The following is a 15,811-nucleotide window of genomic DNA, read 5'->3' as shown; positions in this document are numbered from 1 at the left end:
CAGATCAAATAAGTCTTTTATTGTGAAAGGTTCACAGGTTCATGTTTTTTTTTTGTTTTTTTTCAGTTTGACAAAAAAGTGTGAATATTGAAATATTAAACATGATTTAGTTTCTTCTTCAATAAAAACTGTTCATTGATGAAATGTTTGTGCAGGTGTGGAACACGTGAAGATGGGTTACTACTGTCGCGTCTGTTTCCTGTTTTACTCCAACGAAGACACGGCGAAGAAAACACACTGCAGCAGCCAGACGCACTACGACAAGCTGCAGGTGAGACGCCACACCTGAGACAGAGCTCCGCCCATATCACACCTGAGACATGTAGTCAATAATAATGAGGAACTTCATTCATACAGCACCTTTCAAAATAATGCACCAAAATTCTTTACTAAAGAAAAACAACAAATGAACAGTTTCAATAAAAGTTAAATAAACAAAATACAATGAAATAAAGAGAAAAACAAACAAGTTGATCAGATGTTATTGATCTTCAGGCAGGGAGATGAGTCACAGCTGTCTGATGTGATAATGTTTCTTTGTTTCAGAAATATCTGGAGAAGGAGCAGATGAAGGCAGAGAAGAAGAAAGGGAAGAAGACGACATCATGAAGACACCATGAGTTCATCCAACCATTTTACTTTGTAGTTTTTCTTTAGTTTGAGGTTCAGACGACGCACACTGAGGAGCTTCAGCTGTAAACACGTCTCCTAGGAAACAGACGGAAGCTGAAAGACTTTGTGTTACAGAAGGTGACGAGCTGCTGAGTGGATGGACAGTAAACAGGAAGTCAGTGAATCCATCACTCATGTTTTCTCCGTCCATGTGGAGAGTCGTTGGTGTGACAAACGGAAATTAGTGAATTTTTTTTCTTCCTTGAAATGATTCATTAGTCATCCACCGAGCTGCTGATCAACTTTCAGTCAATTGACTCATTGATTATCTGTTCAGTTCTAAACGAGACATTTGAAGACGTCAGGTTGTTTTAAGGAAAATTACATTTTTCATTCAAACAATCAACAGAGTAAAAACTTCACCAGCCGTTTTCAAATTGACTGGATTTAATTCTCCAGTTTTTACAGTGCAGTGTTACAGGAGATGATCACACACCAACAGCTGTTCACGTGGCCGTACTGACGTGAGCGCTGGATTAAAGGAACACTTCAACATTTCGGGAAATAATCTTTAACTACTCGCATTAGCTTAGCTTAGCTTAGCATAAAGATGGGAAACAGCCTGAGGTAAATATCTCCTTCCTGTGTTTAGGAGGAGGACCTACGTGCTAAAACTATTTCTTCACAAACGGTGTATCCTTCCACAAGTGCCACTCCACAGAAGTGCTAGGCGGATGGATACACTGTTTGTCAAGAAGTAGTTCCAGCAGGTGATTTGTTAGTGAATGTGAATTTTCATCCTGATACAGAACAAACTGAATGTGTTAAACTTTATGTTGAATTTTTATGTTGTTTGTTTTATAAAATAAACCAGTTTCTTTAAATTAGTATCTTTTTGTTTTTAATGTCTGATTTATTTGACTTTTTCACTTCAACAGAAACAAATCAACGTTAAGTATAAAGTAGCAGCTTTAATTTTTAATCCAGTTTTAAACAAAAACAATCAGACATTTTGCTCACAGTCTGACATCACTGCTCAGGACTTCTGGGTAATGTAGTCTTTAAAACTGATAACTAATTTTAAACATTTCTAATTCGACTTAGTTTCAGTCTCTGTTCACTGTTGAACAGATTCAGCTCGTCCACGGATCCTTCCCCGTCTTCTCCTGAAAAACAGCAGAGACGTTTCATTCAAACCAACAGTCGACAGATGTGAAGCAGATGTGACGACTATGAAACAAACTGAAAATAAAAAGATTTAATGAACCAATCAATCAGCTGATGTGAAAAAGAGCCGACATCATCGAGATTCATTTAAACTGAACATTGTTGATATTTGAGTTGTCAAACGTGTTCAACACATTTTTTTAAACTGAACTTGACGTGACGACAGATGGTGAGTTTTCAAACGTCGCTGCTGCTCTGGACGTTTCTCTGAATACATTTTAAAGACTGTGTCACTGTCCAAATACTTATGGACCTGACTGAACCGTTTCAGATGTTCGTTCACGATCCTCACTCAGAGCTGAAGCTGCGGCTCGTTACCTGGTACTTCCTGTAGTGCGTCCGGCTGCTGCAGTGCTGCAGCTTGGCTTCGTCCTCGTCGGCGTAGATCACCTGACACAGGTGACAGAAGTAACCGACGACCGGCCGAACGAACTCTGTTCCTGCAAAGAACAAACAAACGGGATGAGGAGACAGCGAAATAACGTTGAGTCGTGTGGCTCTTCTCTTTCTGCAGTTTACTTTCTTACCGACAGGTTTGGTGGGTCTCTCTGGTTCTGCAGCGCCCCCTGCAGGTCCAGGCTTTTGTTCCAAGTCCTGGAGACGCTCTTCATCATCGGGTTTCTAAAAACAGATCATGGATCATTAACGAGCTCCTTCCTGTATCAATCCACAGAGTAATTTAATATCCTGTCACACGGAACCGTTCACTGATTTGTTCTCTACAGGAGAATGATAATAATCAACTATTCTGATCATTGATTCAATCTGTTGTTTGTTTCTGTCAGTGAAGTGAACATCGATTGGTTTAGACAAACTGACACCTGAAGATGTCGCACTGAACCAATCAGTGAGCTCGCAGATGGGTCCGGCCCGCCCGTCTGTTCAGTGAGATTTCAGAATTTGGCCAATTACAAGCATTTCTCTAAACGCAGCGCAGCGTCTGTTCAGTGAGAGCTGACTGATGCGTTTTCTGGTAAAAGCTGAATTTACTGACTGGCCCTGCTCTGCATGATGTCACATGTTCAGCTGCTCTGATTGGTTGAAGGTCCAGAGGCCTTTTGTTCTGTGAGCGTTGATGATGAGATCAGGTTAATTTTCACCGTTTCCTGATGTTTGAGCCAAAACGATGAACTGATGAATTTAAGGTAAACACAAGAAACTTGTGCTACAGAAAATGGACCAGACTCAGTGAATAGCTCCCTAAGCTTAACATGTCCTATGATAACTATTAATTTAGCTATACAGACTAATGAGCAGTGATAACTAACATGTCTTTGGGGTCATCAGGTGGGAACCTCCTTTCACCAGTGTTTCGTCTCGTTGGTCCCACGACACCTCCAGGAGGCTAGACAGTGATCACTGGCGTCCCAGAGTCACTCCCCTAATGCCAGCCATCACTGCTCCTCACACCACGACTATTTTCTTTATCTTGCCTATGATACCACAAACAACACCATCATCAGCTCTGACAAAACACACCAGCAGATTCAGCAAACAAACTCCCCTAAACAGTTCTGTTCTGTTGTGTAGGACTAGATGGTTTTTTCCAGAAAGTGGCGGCCATTTTGACCTAAACAGCCACAGACACACTACAAACCAATTCAAACAATACAAGCAAACAATACAGGCCACCTCACCTGGACTAACCGCATGGTCTCAAAGAGGCTCACACAGGCCACACCCCCACTTAAAAACCCTTCCTCTTCCTGGATTTCTTCCTTGCTTCTCCTAAGAGTCTATCTATCCTAAGTGCTCCCCCTGCTGGGCCCCCAGCTACCATTACTCCTTCTCATCCAAATCCACTGACTGGATCTTGCTGCCTCATCTGACATGTCCTTTATTATTTTCCTCACACTCTGTCCACTTGCTCCTAACTCCCTCACCAAAGAGACAACAGACCTTGCTACAAATCCTCTACATCCTACTTCCACTGGACAAATCCTAACTTTCCATCCTCGCTGCTCTGCTTCTGCCCCTAACTCTGCATACCTGAGCTTTTTCCTTTCATTTGCTTCTTCAACTAAGGCCTCCCACGGAACAGTCAGCTCTATGAAATATACTTTCATTCTACTCCTAGACCACAAGACTATGTCAGGCCTTAACTGTAACTGATCAATTAACAGGAAATAATCAGCTCACTAACAGACTCGTTATAAAACTAAAACCTGGGAGCAGGTTAAACTCTGAAGAGGAGCAGCAGTGACCTTTGACCTCAGAGACTAAATCAGGTCCTCAGGTAATCAGTCGCACCTGTTGGGTTTGTGGTTTTGGAGGATCTGCAGCAGAATCTGGTCCATCTGGACTCTTCTCTGGACCCCGATCAGCTGATCCCTCCTCTGTCTGTGGACCCCGATCAGCTGATCCCTCCTCTGTCTGTGGACCCCGATCAGCTGATCCCTCCTCTGTGTGAGGACCATGATCAGCTGATCCCTCCTCTGTCTCTGGACCCCGATCAGCTGATCCCTCCTCTGTCTGAGGACCATGATCAGCTGATCCCTCCTCTGTCTGTGGACCATGATCAGCTGATCCGTCCTCTGTCTGAGGACCATGATCAGCTGATCCGTCCTTCACCTCCAGATCTTCCTTCAGGGTTCCTTCAGACTCGTTCTCGTGCTCTGGACTCGTCTTTGGCAGCTGCTCCTCCTCTGGACTCTTTTTGGACACCGAGTCCTCGTCTTTGGTTTTATGACTGGATGACTCTTTATCTGGTGTCGTTCTACAGGTTTCTGTTTCTGACGTAGTTTTGGTGGGAGTCTTGTTATTGGCTGATTCCTTGTCTGGACTCCCTCTGGAGACCGACTCATTTTCTAAAGAGTTTTTATCAGTTGAGTCTTTATCTGTAGACCTCTTGGATCCTGACTCTTTATCTGGTGTCGTTCTCAAGGTTGATGTGGTTTTGGCGGGAAACTCCTTTACTGGACTTTTGCTATTGGCCGACTCTCTCTCTGGAGTCTCTCTAGCAGCTGATTCTGTCTCTGGTGTGTTTGTGACGTCCTGCTCTGGACTCTCTCTGGACACGGACTCTCTCTCTGTTGACCTCTTGGATTCCGACTCTCTCCTGCAGGTCTCGTCTCTGTCCGACGTTCTGGATTTGCTTCGTCTCTCGCTCCTCCTCCTGCTGCTGCTTCGACTCCGGCGCTCGCTCCTCTTCTCTTCATCCTCATCCGACTCAACCTCCCACCTACAGAGACACAAACTCAGGGTTAATGACCACACAGGACACGGTGAGGACACGGCGAGGACACGGCGAGGACACTGACCCGTTGATGAGTCTGTGGTATTTGTGGGAGATGCGGACGATGAGTTTGGAGCCGTGGAAGACGACGGGTTTACAGCTGAGCTCCCGAGCCGCTCTCAGAGCTTCTGACGGTCTCGACATCTCGATGAAACCCTGAAACACAAAGACACAAACACTCAGGACCAAAGAAAGACCAGGTCCTGGAGTCATGAGACCGAGGTCACATGATCAACAGGAAATAAATCACAAGTTAAAGGTTTAAAAACATCATCAGCTCAGTCTGAGGTAGAACTCAGTCGACAACATGAAGTGGTCAGAGTAGTTCCAGGTTACATCCCTGAGTCAGGTAAAATATGAACCGTCTGTGTGACATTTGATCATAATTGCTGTTTCATGTCTTGAGTAATGGCTAAAAGAGTGTTTTGTGAGGTCACTGTGACCTTTGACCTTTGACCACCAAAATCTAATCAGTTCATCCTTGGGTCCCAGTGAATGTTTGATTGGTAGTTCGGTCAAGGTGTCACTGAGATATCGTGTCCACGAGAATGAGGAGACAGACGGACGACCTGAAAACAAAATGGCCGCCGGCTCTAACTGTCTGTGTGGAGGGTAAATGAACTCTCTTCTCTAACCTCTCGGCGTCTGCGGATCAGGAAGTAACGTGCCGCCGTCCCGAAACCTCTGACCAGTTTGACGAAGTCAGCGTCGGTGTAGAAACGCTGCGGCAGGTTGGTGAAGTAAACGACTCTGGTGGACGGAGGCTGAAAACAACAAGTAAACAACAACAACAGATCAACAAAATGTCCAACCAATGAAGAAGAGAGTTACATCACCAGTGACACTGACCTCAGATTGACCTCTGACCTCAGGTTCATCTGTGACGTCTGGAGACAGAAGAAGAAGAAACAGACGCAGAGTTAAAGAAAACTGGAAAAGGTCAAAGGTCGCATCACCCCCTCCCCTCCATCAGTACCTGGGTCATCAGACTGGTCCTCTTCCACTTCATCCATAATGATGCAGTCCTCCAGGTCCACTGGGAAACCTGGTTCCTCCTGACGACCAGAGGTCAGAGGTCAGAGACCAGGACACACAAAGGTCAGAGGTCAGGATGGGAAGAAGATGTTAAGATCAGAAAACAAGATCCCAGTATAAAACTGGATCCAGTGGGAGTTGACATGGTTTCTCTACCTCTTCATCCTGAGTCTCTGCTGCCTCTTCTGGTTCTCTGGTGGTTTCTGAGTCCTCATCTTTTTTCTCCTCATCCTCCTTTATCTCTTTCTCTTCCTCCGTCACTAGTTTCTCCTGATTATCAGTCTCTCCGTCCTTTACTTCCTTCTCTTTCTCTGAAAGCAGACGTCACAGTTTCTTTAGTTTTTGTCTGCTTTGATTTTCTATCTTAAAGTTTTGATTTTTACCTTCTTCAGGTGAGTCTCGACTTTCTGCTGATCCACTGTTTCCCTCCACAGCCGCCTCCTCTTCTTTTTCCTCATCCTCCTCCTCCTCAGCATCATCCAGATGTTCCACGTCTTCCTCCTCCAGATTCTCTCCGTCCTCTCCGATCACCTCCATCCCCTCAATGTCGCTGTCATCAGCAGACGACCTGCAGGTCATTTCATGAGACGTTTACTGACCTTCAGTGAGTTGGGAAATCACTGAACTTTATACATGTTGTAGGTCTGATGACGAACATGAGAAACTCACTCTGCTTCGTCTTCACTCTGCTCGTTCTCTGCAGTCTCAGGTTTGGAGTCTCTGACCGGAGCTGGTTCAGGATCAGTCCTGGACTCAGAGTCTGGACAGAACACAGTCGACCCTCATCAGTACACTTATGTAATAATCATTCCAAATAATATCCTGTATTAATCATTGAACATGATCACAAAATGGTTGATTGATCAATTTAAGTTCTTTTAAATCTCTCTCACCTGGTTTCTCTGGTTCCTCCGTCTTTTCTCTGGACCCGTTCTGCTTGGACGACCCGCTGCTGGATTTATTTCTGGATCTGGACCTGGACCTCCTGTCTCTGCTGGATTTATCTCCGGATCTGGACCTGGTCCTCCTCTCTCTGCTGGATTTATCTCCGGATCTGGACTTGGACCTCCTCTCTCTGCTGGATTTATCTCCGGATCTGGACTTGGACCTCCTCTCTCTGCTGGATTTATCTCCGGATCTGGACCTGGTCCTCCTCTCTCTGCTGGATTTATCTCCGGATCTGGACTTGGACCTCCTCTCTCTGCTGGATTTATCTCTGGATCTGGACCTGGACCTCCTCTCTCTGCTCGATTTATCTCTGGATCTGGACCTGGACCTCCTCTCTCTGCTGGCTTTATCTCCAGATCTGGACCTGGTCCTCCTCTCTCTGCTGGATTTATCTCCGGATCTGGACCTGGACCTCCTCTCTCTGCTGGATTTATCTCCGGATCTGGACCTGGACCTCCTCTCTCTGCTGGCTTTCCCTCCTTCCAGCTTCCTCTCCTCCACTCTGTCTTTACTGCTGCTCCTCCTCTTGGTTTCTGTCTCCGCCTCCTCTTGGCTCTCCCTCCTCCTCCTCTTGGTTTCAATCTCCACCTCTTCTTGACTCTGAGTCCTCCTCCTCTTGGTGGGGGGCGTATCCTCTTCTTCCTCATACCTCTTGGCTGATGCTACCCGCCTGCAGGATGAGACAGGTAGAAACATCACTATCAATCAACGATCCATGGACCATAGTCAACTGATCGGCGGCTTGTACTCACATGAGGCTCTTGTATTCTCCGGAGAAGGAAACTTTGAGGAAGTCGCTGTTGATCCTCAGAGTGTTGGAGGAATAATAATCCACCAGCTTCTGAGCATCAGGAGCATTTTTCATCTCCACAAACGCCTGAAAAACAGAAACATGAAGATGAAGAACTTTCTGTTTCCAGGTGGAAAGTTTTACTTGTAAACGTCTTTCCATTTCCTCCATCTTTAACTGAATCACTTCTCAGATCCTGATCCTGATTGAACGTTTCTGAACGTGCCAAATTTGAAGAAATTATTTCAAGGTTACAGAGATATTGTGTCCATGAGAATGGGATGGACAACCTGAAAACAAAATGGCCGCCTGCTCTGACTGTCGCCGGGCGGAGGAATCAAAACTAGATCTTTACAGGTCTCTCTCGACTCAATGGATGACCTATGTCTCACAGACCCTCATTAATTATATTAAGGATTTAGATTTATCAGATAATCAAATGAGCAATGCAGTTTCTGTAAATTATTTTTTCTCTTTTTTTAAATCATTATAATGAATAAACCCCAATTTGTATAGATTGCCAATTGTTAAGACAAGAGGAGCATTAATGTTTTATTAAATTTCATAATGTTAAAATGTAAACAGAGATCTCACTATAGACGGCAGGAACAGAGTGTAGAGCGGTGGGCCGAAGCGTTTGATGACGCTGATCAGATCCGATTGGCCGTCTCCTCCCGTCGGCGCCGGAGTGAAGCTCACCACCCGAGAACTCTGCGGGAGAACAGACAGAACACGTCTTATTTAGTTTATATGTTAGCACTAATAAGCAGGTATCAGCGTCTGTGCTCACCATGGCGGGCCTGTTAGCTTAGCTCATTAGCAAGCTAATTAGCCAGCAAATGAATAAGCCTTGGGTTAGCCTTTGAGCAAGACAACCAGCTGTGCTAACGATGCTAACACAGTTACGATACTGGTTCCTAACATGCCCCTCCTCTTTGACCATATTTGGCTTAGCTGGGAGTTAGGGGGCGGAGTCAGACACTACCAAGATGGCGACGGTGGAGCAGCTCACTCTGAGCTTCAGAAACAACATCACAGTTTTGTGTTTGTCCTGAGCCGTTTTTTTATTTTAATTGAGTCCGATCAAAGATTCAAAAGCATCAAAACGATGGAGAAAATATTTGATGACGTCGGTTTTACCATGAGAACAGAGGTCGACCACTTCAAGACGTATTTATTGTGAAGCACATTTTTAGACAGTTGTGCAGTATCTGTGCTAACTCTGCACACGTTAGCTTCCTGCTGTTGAATGTGGACCCCCGACATCTGGCTAAAACCCAGTTCACTGAAACCAGGTCTGTAGGGCGCCGATAGACCGGATCGATCCTGCAGAGACCCAAAACCAGATCAACAGTCTCCATAACTGCTTCTTACGTCATCAGTGTTTCTGAGCTCGTGGGTGGAACCAGATCCTCTCTGTGACTGATGAGTGTGTACCTGGAGGAAGTTGAAGGTGTTGGAGATGCTGAACTCGATCTGCTCTCCGTTCACCGTCGGAGGATAGTTGACGTGGAACTTCACCAAGTCCTTGGCTTGATCCACGGAGCCCAGCTCCACGAACGCCTGCAGGGTTTCAACAGAGGTCATCGTTAACAATCATGACGGCTTCTATCTGCTGATTGTGTCTCTCTGTCTCTCTCTCTCTGTCTCTCTCTCTCTGTCTCTCTCTCTGTCTCTCTCTCTCTGTCTCTCTCTCTCTGTCTCTCTGTGTAATGTGTTTATTTCACTTTAGATCCAAAAACTACAGAAGGTTTCCTGAGAGAAGTGTCTGCAGACATGAGATGTGTGACGACCTTTTCAGTCTGGCTTTTAATTGAATTGAATTTATTTATTTATGTCTATTTATTTATAGATTCTATATGTCCTTTGATTCTATGATCATTTCCTAGACTGTTTTCCTTTTAATACTCTACTTTTATTTCTGGTTCTTTATTTTATTTCTACTTATATTTCTGGTTTTAATCTCTTCCAAACATCTCTTTTCTTTTAGCATTTTACTATTTCATCTTTAGTATTTTGTCTTCATTTTCATCTAGTTTTTAATATCCTACCTTTTATTTCAGGTTTTGCTCAGTTCATCTCCTCTGTTTTAGTATTTTATTATTTCATCTTTATCTTTGTTTTCCAGTCGTCAGTGTTTCCTCAGTTCCTCTTCATCTTTTGTCTTGTTTTTATCACTTATGATAAATATCTGTGTGTAAATGGGGGTGTCTGTGTGAGAGAGTGTGAAGGTTTTTTTATTGCCTCTATCCTGTCGAGCACTTTGTGTCAAAGATCACAGATAAAGTCTGATGATTGATTGAAACAGGAGAATGAACAGGTGGAATCAGACTGAGTGTTCAGGTGTGTGTGATAAACCAGGTGGCCTCACCAGAGATGGAAACATGAGGATCTTGACGATCTTTCCGAACGGCTCCGTCAGTTTCCTCAGGTACGTCTCGTCCACAGACTGAGCGGGAAACTTCACACACACCACTTTCCCTTTCTCTGACGCCTGAGAGGAACAAACACAGAGAGGTTCAGAGGAGCAGCAGCTGAAGGTGAAGTCGAAGCTGCAGCTCCCTCGCTCGCTCTTTACCTTCCTCGGAGACGGTTTGTTCGGCTGCAGCTCTGTCGACACAGAGGGAAGAGACGTTAGTGTGAGAGAAGCAAACAAGGATCGAAACGCTGTCAACAGCACTGATGCACAATGAGGTGATTTACTTTGGCTCTGATTGGCTGTCTGTGGCGGCCGGGCGGCTTTTTCTTCATCCTTCCTCTTCTCTGATTGGTTGTCGGCCCTTTAATGACAAAGTTTTTATTTAGGACGTTGTGTTCAGGACAGTGACACATGAAGACAAGAGCAAGAATCTGTTCAGGAAGATGAAGATGATGATGATGATGATGGTTGTAGGTGTGCAGCACACTGACCTGCTGACCGTCTCCATGCGACAGTCCCAGTTAGGAAACCTGAAGAAGAGACGGAGTCATGAAACTGAAGGAGGCCATGACACAGACCTGAACTGACCGCACCAGCACTTCCTGTTAGGGATCGTTGGATTATCAGCCCGTCTGATTATCGGTGGTAATGTGCAGGTATCGTTTGTTTTTTAACTGATAAAATAAAGAATCAGTGAGTAAATCTGTTACTGTGTTACATCTTAAAGGGGAGGGGTCAGACATCTGATTTGGTGATAATAATCATAATATATGATAAAACTATTACATTAAAAAGCATCTTTAGGTCACCTGGTGAATCAGTTCACAGGTGAGAACAGCGTGCACCTATAAATACAGGTAAATACAGATCATATGTTTATAACCCGTTCTGCTGACAGCATTAAAAAGCCTTCTTTGTTTTGGGGGGGTTGTTGTGTCCCTAACACTGTTGAGCCTAAAACTACGCCTTTGGTTTAGAGGCTGCAGGAACAGTGACGCTGCTTCAGCTGTTGTTGGTGTTTGGATTGAGGCAGTCAGGTGTGTTTGTGTCAGTCAGACAGGTGACACTGTGCTGGGGGGGGGACTCACTGCTGCAGCAGGCCGAGCTGTCCGTCTGCATGCTGCGGGCCGTTGATGTGTTTAATCCAAACCTGAAACACAAACACAGGAAACAGAGATGAATCTGTCGCTCTGCTCCAACGCTCCGAGGAGGAAGCCTGAAAATCAGCTGAACACAGACCCCTCCCTCCTCGCTGAGCCCCCCCCACCACCACCACCACCACCACGCCCAGACTCTGCAGAGAGAGGATCGAGGAGGACAGGTGTACTTACCCTCTCTGACAGCACAGTGATATCACACAGAGAGCACGAGTACGGGAACACCTGAGGGGACGTCCCGTGGAAGTCCAGCGTTTCTTTGGGGGAGGGCATGGAGGCGGCTGCAGCGAGCCGGCTGCTCCTGATGGAAGAGGTTTCAGACCGGCGGTGGCCCCCCCGAGGTTGAGGAGCTGACCTGTGATCAGCTGACCTGTGATCAGCTGACCTGCGCTCGGAGAAATGGGAAGGACGAGTTCTTTGTCCCTGTCCTGGCGACCTGAAAGAGGCTCGGTCCTGAGAGGAAGCTGAGCTCGTGGCTCTGCCGGCCTTACCGTACGCAGAGGGTCCAGGTCTGTGGTGGAAGTCATCCACGTACATGGAGGATGAAGATGAAGCTGATGATGATGATGGTGGATGATGGTCTGCTCTCACAGAGCTGCTGGTTCTGGGATTCCCCCAGCGGTCCTGGACCTGCTCAGATGGAAGATAACTGGGAGCGACCCGGTCCAGCGGGTACTGGACCGGCTGGCTGCGGAGCTGGTCCCAGTCTCCGCTGGAGGAGGTGGCGGCGGGTTGACGGGTGGAGCTGGGAGGATAAGAGGAGGAAGAGGAGGAAGAGGAGGGAGGAGCGTTGGGAGGGAAAGGTTTGATGGTCCCTCTCTTTCCTTTGATCTGTTTGAGGACATGAGGCAGCGACTCCACGGTCAGGACGTCCTCGGGCAGCTCGGCCAGCAGAGACAGGTCGCTGGGCTCCAGACCGCAGCTACTCAGGATGCTGAGAGCGCCGTCCTGCGACCACTGAGCCGAGCCTCTGGAGGACGAAGACGACTGGTAGGACGAGGGGTGGGACTCCTGAGGAGGTGGCCTGTAAAAGTTGTGGCCCGGTGAGGCGTGAGGGAGGTCCGAGGAGCTGTAAGGTCCAGGATCAGGTCTGAGGTCAGTGTCAGACGGCGTCCGTCTGTACGGGTACTTGTGAGACATGACGGGATGAAGCTGTGGAGAAACGCTCGCGGCGTTTCCTGCAGACAGAAGGTGTCGGGGAAGACAGCAGATGTAAACAGTGACTTAAAGACAGACAGGAAGTTTGAGGACGCGACGTCCTGAGAGAAAATATTTCAGCTGGAAACATGGAAACTGAGGAGCAGCAGCTGTTCAGGTCTGTGTGCCTCTAAATAACAGAAGAAGAAGAAGGTGACGCAGGTTTTAGGGAAATGAAGAGTTACCGTCACGAAAGGAAACAGCTGTTCAACATTCAACCAGAGAACTTGACGAGAGACGTCAAACACACAGGTGACAGGTTTAGTTAGTGCTGGTCAATTCATCTCATTTTATTTTCAACTACGATTTTATCTTCCAACGATTATGAAAATAAGTTTATCGAGATAAAACGATTATTGTGCCACATCCTGTTTCACAACAGGTTTCACCCCCCCTACAAAAACCATCCCCGCACCCTCTTCCTGGTTACGTCTCGCCGTCTTTAGCGACATTCGTAGGACAGCGCCATCTTGAGTTGGAGTTTTCAGTCTGTTGGTGCAATGCACTAATTTACAACATTGATCTTTTTTTCATATTATATATTTAATTGTATATGTTTAGATATCATATATATATATTATTTTTCTCATTTTTTATTTGTTTTTCTGTTGAATTGAATAAATTTATACTCAGTTTTGTAGCATCACCATTTTCTGACCAATGATTAATCAAGAAAAAGTTACAGGCAGATTAATCGATGATTCCAATAATCAATAGTTTCAGCATTAATACAGATGTTGCATTAAGTCCTGTAAATTTTTGGACTATTTTTCTCTCTCCCATATTTTCTACATTATTTCTGAGGCATCATCATCTCTGTGTTTTAAAGCCGTTTCTTCATCCCAGTTTTCTGCCTCTTTTAACTCGTCTTCATCCAACGAGTGGAGCTGCAACAATCAGTGGATTGATCAATTAGTTGATCAACAGAAAACTATTAAACTATTTTGATTTGTTTACAGTTTTTTTGCGATTGCCGACACAATGAAAGTGAATGCTCGGACCAAAACATGAAAACCGTCATGACTTAAACAAAGGAACCAAAAGTTCAAATATATTTTCTACTTTACACTTTGTTTTCAGTTCTACATACACACACACACACACACACACACACACACACACACACACACACACACACACACACACACACACACACACACACACACACACACACACACACACACCTGAAAACAGACCCAGGGAGAGGATTGCATTCAATTCAATGGTGGGTTTGGGACTTTTATTTTTCATTTTTATTCCCTCCCCTCAGCTCCAGGTGTTCTGACTCATTTGGCTTGTGTGTTGAGTTTTCAGCCAAATTCTGACACAGTGGGGCAAAAAAGTATTTATTCAGCCACCAATTGTGCAAGTTCTCCCACTTAAAAAGATGAGAGGCCTGTAATTTTCATCATAGGTACATTTCAACTATGAGAGACAAAGAGAAAAAAAAAACCAATCTAGAAAATCACATTGTCTGATTTTTAAAGAATTTATTTGCAAATTATGGTGGAAAATAAATATTTGGTCAATAACAAAAGTTCATCTCAATACTTTGTTATATATCCTTTGTTGGCAATGACAGAGGTCAAACGTTTTCTGTAAGTCTTCACAAGGTTTTCACACTGTTGCTGGTATTTTGGCTCATTCCTCCTCACAGATCTCCTGTAGATCAGTGATGTTTTGGGGCTGTCGCTGGGCAACACGGACTTTCAACTCCCTCCAAAGATTTCCTATGGGGTTGGGATCTGGAGACTGGCTAAACCACTCCAGGACCTTGAAATGCTTCTTACGGAGCCATTCCTTCGTTGCCTGGGCGGTGTGTTTGAGATCACTGTCATGCTGAAAGACCCAGCCATGTTTCATTTTCAGTGCCCTTGCTCATGGAAGGAGGTTTTCACTCAAAATCTCAAGATACATGGCCCCATTCATTCTTTTCCTCTCTGCAGGTCATTCACTAGGTCCCCCGTGTGGTTCTGGGATTTTTGCTCACTGTTGTTGTGATCATTTTGACCCCACGGGGTGAGATCTTGCGTGGAGCCCCAGATCGAGGGAGATTATCAGTGGTCTTGTATGTCTTCCACTTTCTAATAATTGCTCCCACAGTTGATTTCTTCACACCAAGCTGCAGGTCTACAATTGTGTTTCTGGTGTCCTTTGACAGCTCTGTGGTCTTGGCCATAGTGGAGTTTGGAGTGTGACTGTTTGAGGTTGTGGACAGGTGTCTTTTATACTGATAACGAGTTCAAACAGGTGCCATTAATACAGGTAACGAGTGGAGGACAGAGGAGCCTCTTAAAGAAGAAGTTACAGTTCTGTGAGAGCCAGAAATCTTGCTTGTTTGTAGGTGAACAAATCCTTATTTTACTGAGGAATTTACCAATTAATTCATTAAAAATCCTACAATGTGATTTCCTGGATTCTTTCCCCCCATTCTGTCTCTCATAGTTGAAGTGAACCTACAGGCCTCTCATCTTTTTAAGTAACTTACTGACTAAATACTTTTTTGCCCCACTGTAAGTGTGTAAGCAATCGCAAAAAAAACAGCACTGCTTTGACTTAGATGTGAATTCATAATTATTTATTTATTTACAAGTATTTATTTATGCGCATAAGCAAAAGCAATTTAAAAAGTGCAATTTTTTAAAAAAATGTTTCCTATTTATGTATTAATTTATCTTGTTTATCTATGTATATATATATATATTATTAGCTTACTCAGTGGCACAAAGAGCAGCAGAGCAGGACTGATGGTTTTCTGAGCTACAAGCTGACACAATGAGGACGTGTTGTGTTCAGTGTCACTGCTCTGCTGGTTAATAATCCATCGATCAATCAAGACTGTGCTTCTGCTACAATATCAGCACCATGTGAAGATCAATAATCAGAGAGAAGCAGAGCTACAGTCATTACCGGTGTCCCAGCAGAACCTGCTCCGTGTTTCACGTTTAAAACTGTGAGAAACTGTATCAGAAGTCGGCTAACAACATTAGCTTACCGAGCTAACAGTTACCTAACTGACAGACAGTCGCGAGCTTACCTTGAATCAAACACGGAGCGGCTTCAGGTGAAACTCGCGGGCTCCTGATGATGACGTAAAAACTTAATATGTGACAAAAACGTTTATTAACGAAGAAAAAGAGAAAAAGAGAATCGAACTGCTACTAACAAGCTAGCAGCTGTCTGACGTCACC

At 44.9% G+C, this 15,811-nt stretch overlaps 2 protein-coding genes across 8 annotated transcripts in view; one reads left to right on the top strand and one right to left on the bottom strand.

Annotated features, from left to right (window-relative positions):
- The window catches only part of matr3l1.2 (matrin 3-like 1.2), a 14,237-nt gene extending 12,737 nt beyond the window's left edge, over positions 1–1,500 (top strand). For all 5 annotated transcript variants that reach the window (XM_056382558.1, XM_056382553.1, XM_056382555.1 and 2 more), the window contains 2 exons: positions 156–271; positions 547–1,500. In XM_056382558.1, the coding sequence (XP_056238533.1) occupies positions 156–271; positions 547–609 (179 nt within the window). In that variant the 3' untranslated portion in view covers positions 610–1,500. The remainder of the gene's footprint in view (positions 1–155; positions 272–546) is intronic.
- Positions 278–15,811, bottom strand: LOC130173355 (RNA-binding protein 20-like). Of its 3 annotated transcripts, XM_056382551.1 has the most exons (23): positions 15,658–15,811; positions 11,598–12,601; positions 11,355–11,416; positions 10,758–10,796; positions 10,551–10,627; positions 10,426–10,457; positions 10,219–10,341; positions 9,285–9,410; positions 8,442–8,558; positions 7,810–7,934; positions 7,512–7,727; positions 7,003–7,469; positions 6,779–6,869; positions 6,493–6,677; positions 6,266–6,420; positions 6,051–6,129; positions 5,924–5,961; positions 5,710–5,838; positions 5,100–5,230; positions 4,090–5,020; positions 2,367–2,460; positions 2,158–2,279; positions 278–552 (listed from the first exon to the last, which is right to left on the bottom strand). In XM_056382551.1, exons 2-23 carry the CDS (start codon positions 12,561–12,563, stop codon positions 475–477), a joined length of 4,383 nt encoding a protein of 1,460 aa, XP_056238526.1. In that variant the 5' UTR covers positions 12,564–12,601; positions 15,658–15,811; the 3' UTR covers positions 278–474. The 3 variants fall into 3 exon arrangements, with proteins under 3 accessions (XP_056238526.1, XP_056238525.1, XP_056238527.1); XM_056382550.1 differs by having other exon boundaries at positions 7,003–7,727; XM_056382552.1 differs by lacking the exon at positions 278–552 and adding an exon at positions 1,564–1,778 and having other exon boundaries at positions 7,003–7,727.

Source organism: Seriola aureovittata, chromosome 8, assembly GCF_021018895.1.
Source record: "Seriola aureovittata isolate HTS-2021-v1 ecotype China chromosome 8, ASM2101889v1, whole genome shotgun sequence".
NCBI classification, from domain to species: Eukaryota; Metazoa; Chordata; class Actinopteri; order Carangiformes; family Carangidae; genus Seriola; species Seriola aureovittata.
The sequence above is the reverse complement of the archived record's forward strand: the minus strand, read 5'-3'. Positions and strand labels throughout refer to the sequence as shown.

Excerpts from the sequence above, each read along its gene's own strand:
- LOC130173355 (XM_056382550.1), bottom strand. The coding sequence starts at position 12,563 with ATGTCTCACAAGTACCCGTACAGACGGACGCCGTCTGACACTGACCTC. Across the intron at positions 7,935-8,441 it reads CTCTGTTCCTGCCGTCTATA|GCGTTTGTGGAGATGAAAAA; the intron begins GTGAGATCTCTG and ends TCTGTTTTTCAG. Across the intron at positions 6,130-6,265 it reads CAGAGACTCAGGATGAAGAG|GAGGAACCAGGTTTCCCAGT; the intron begins GTAGAGAAACCA and ends TCTGGTCGTCAG.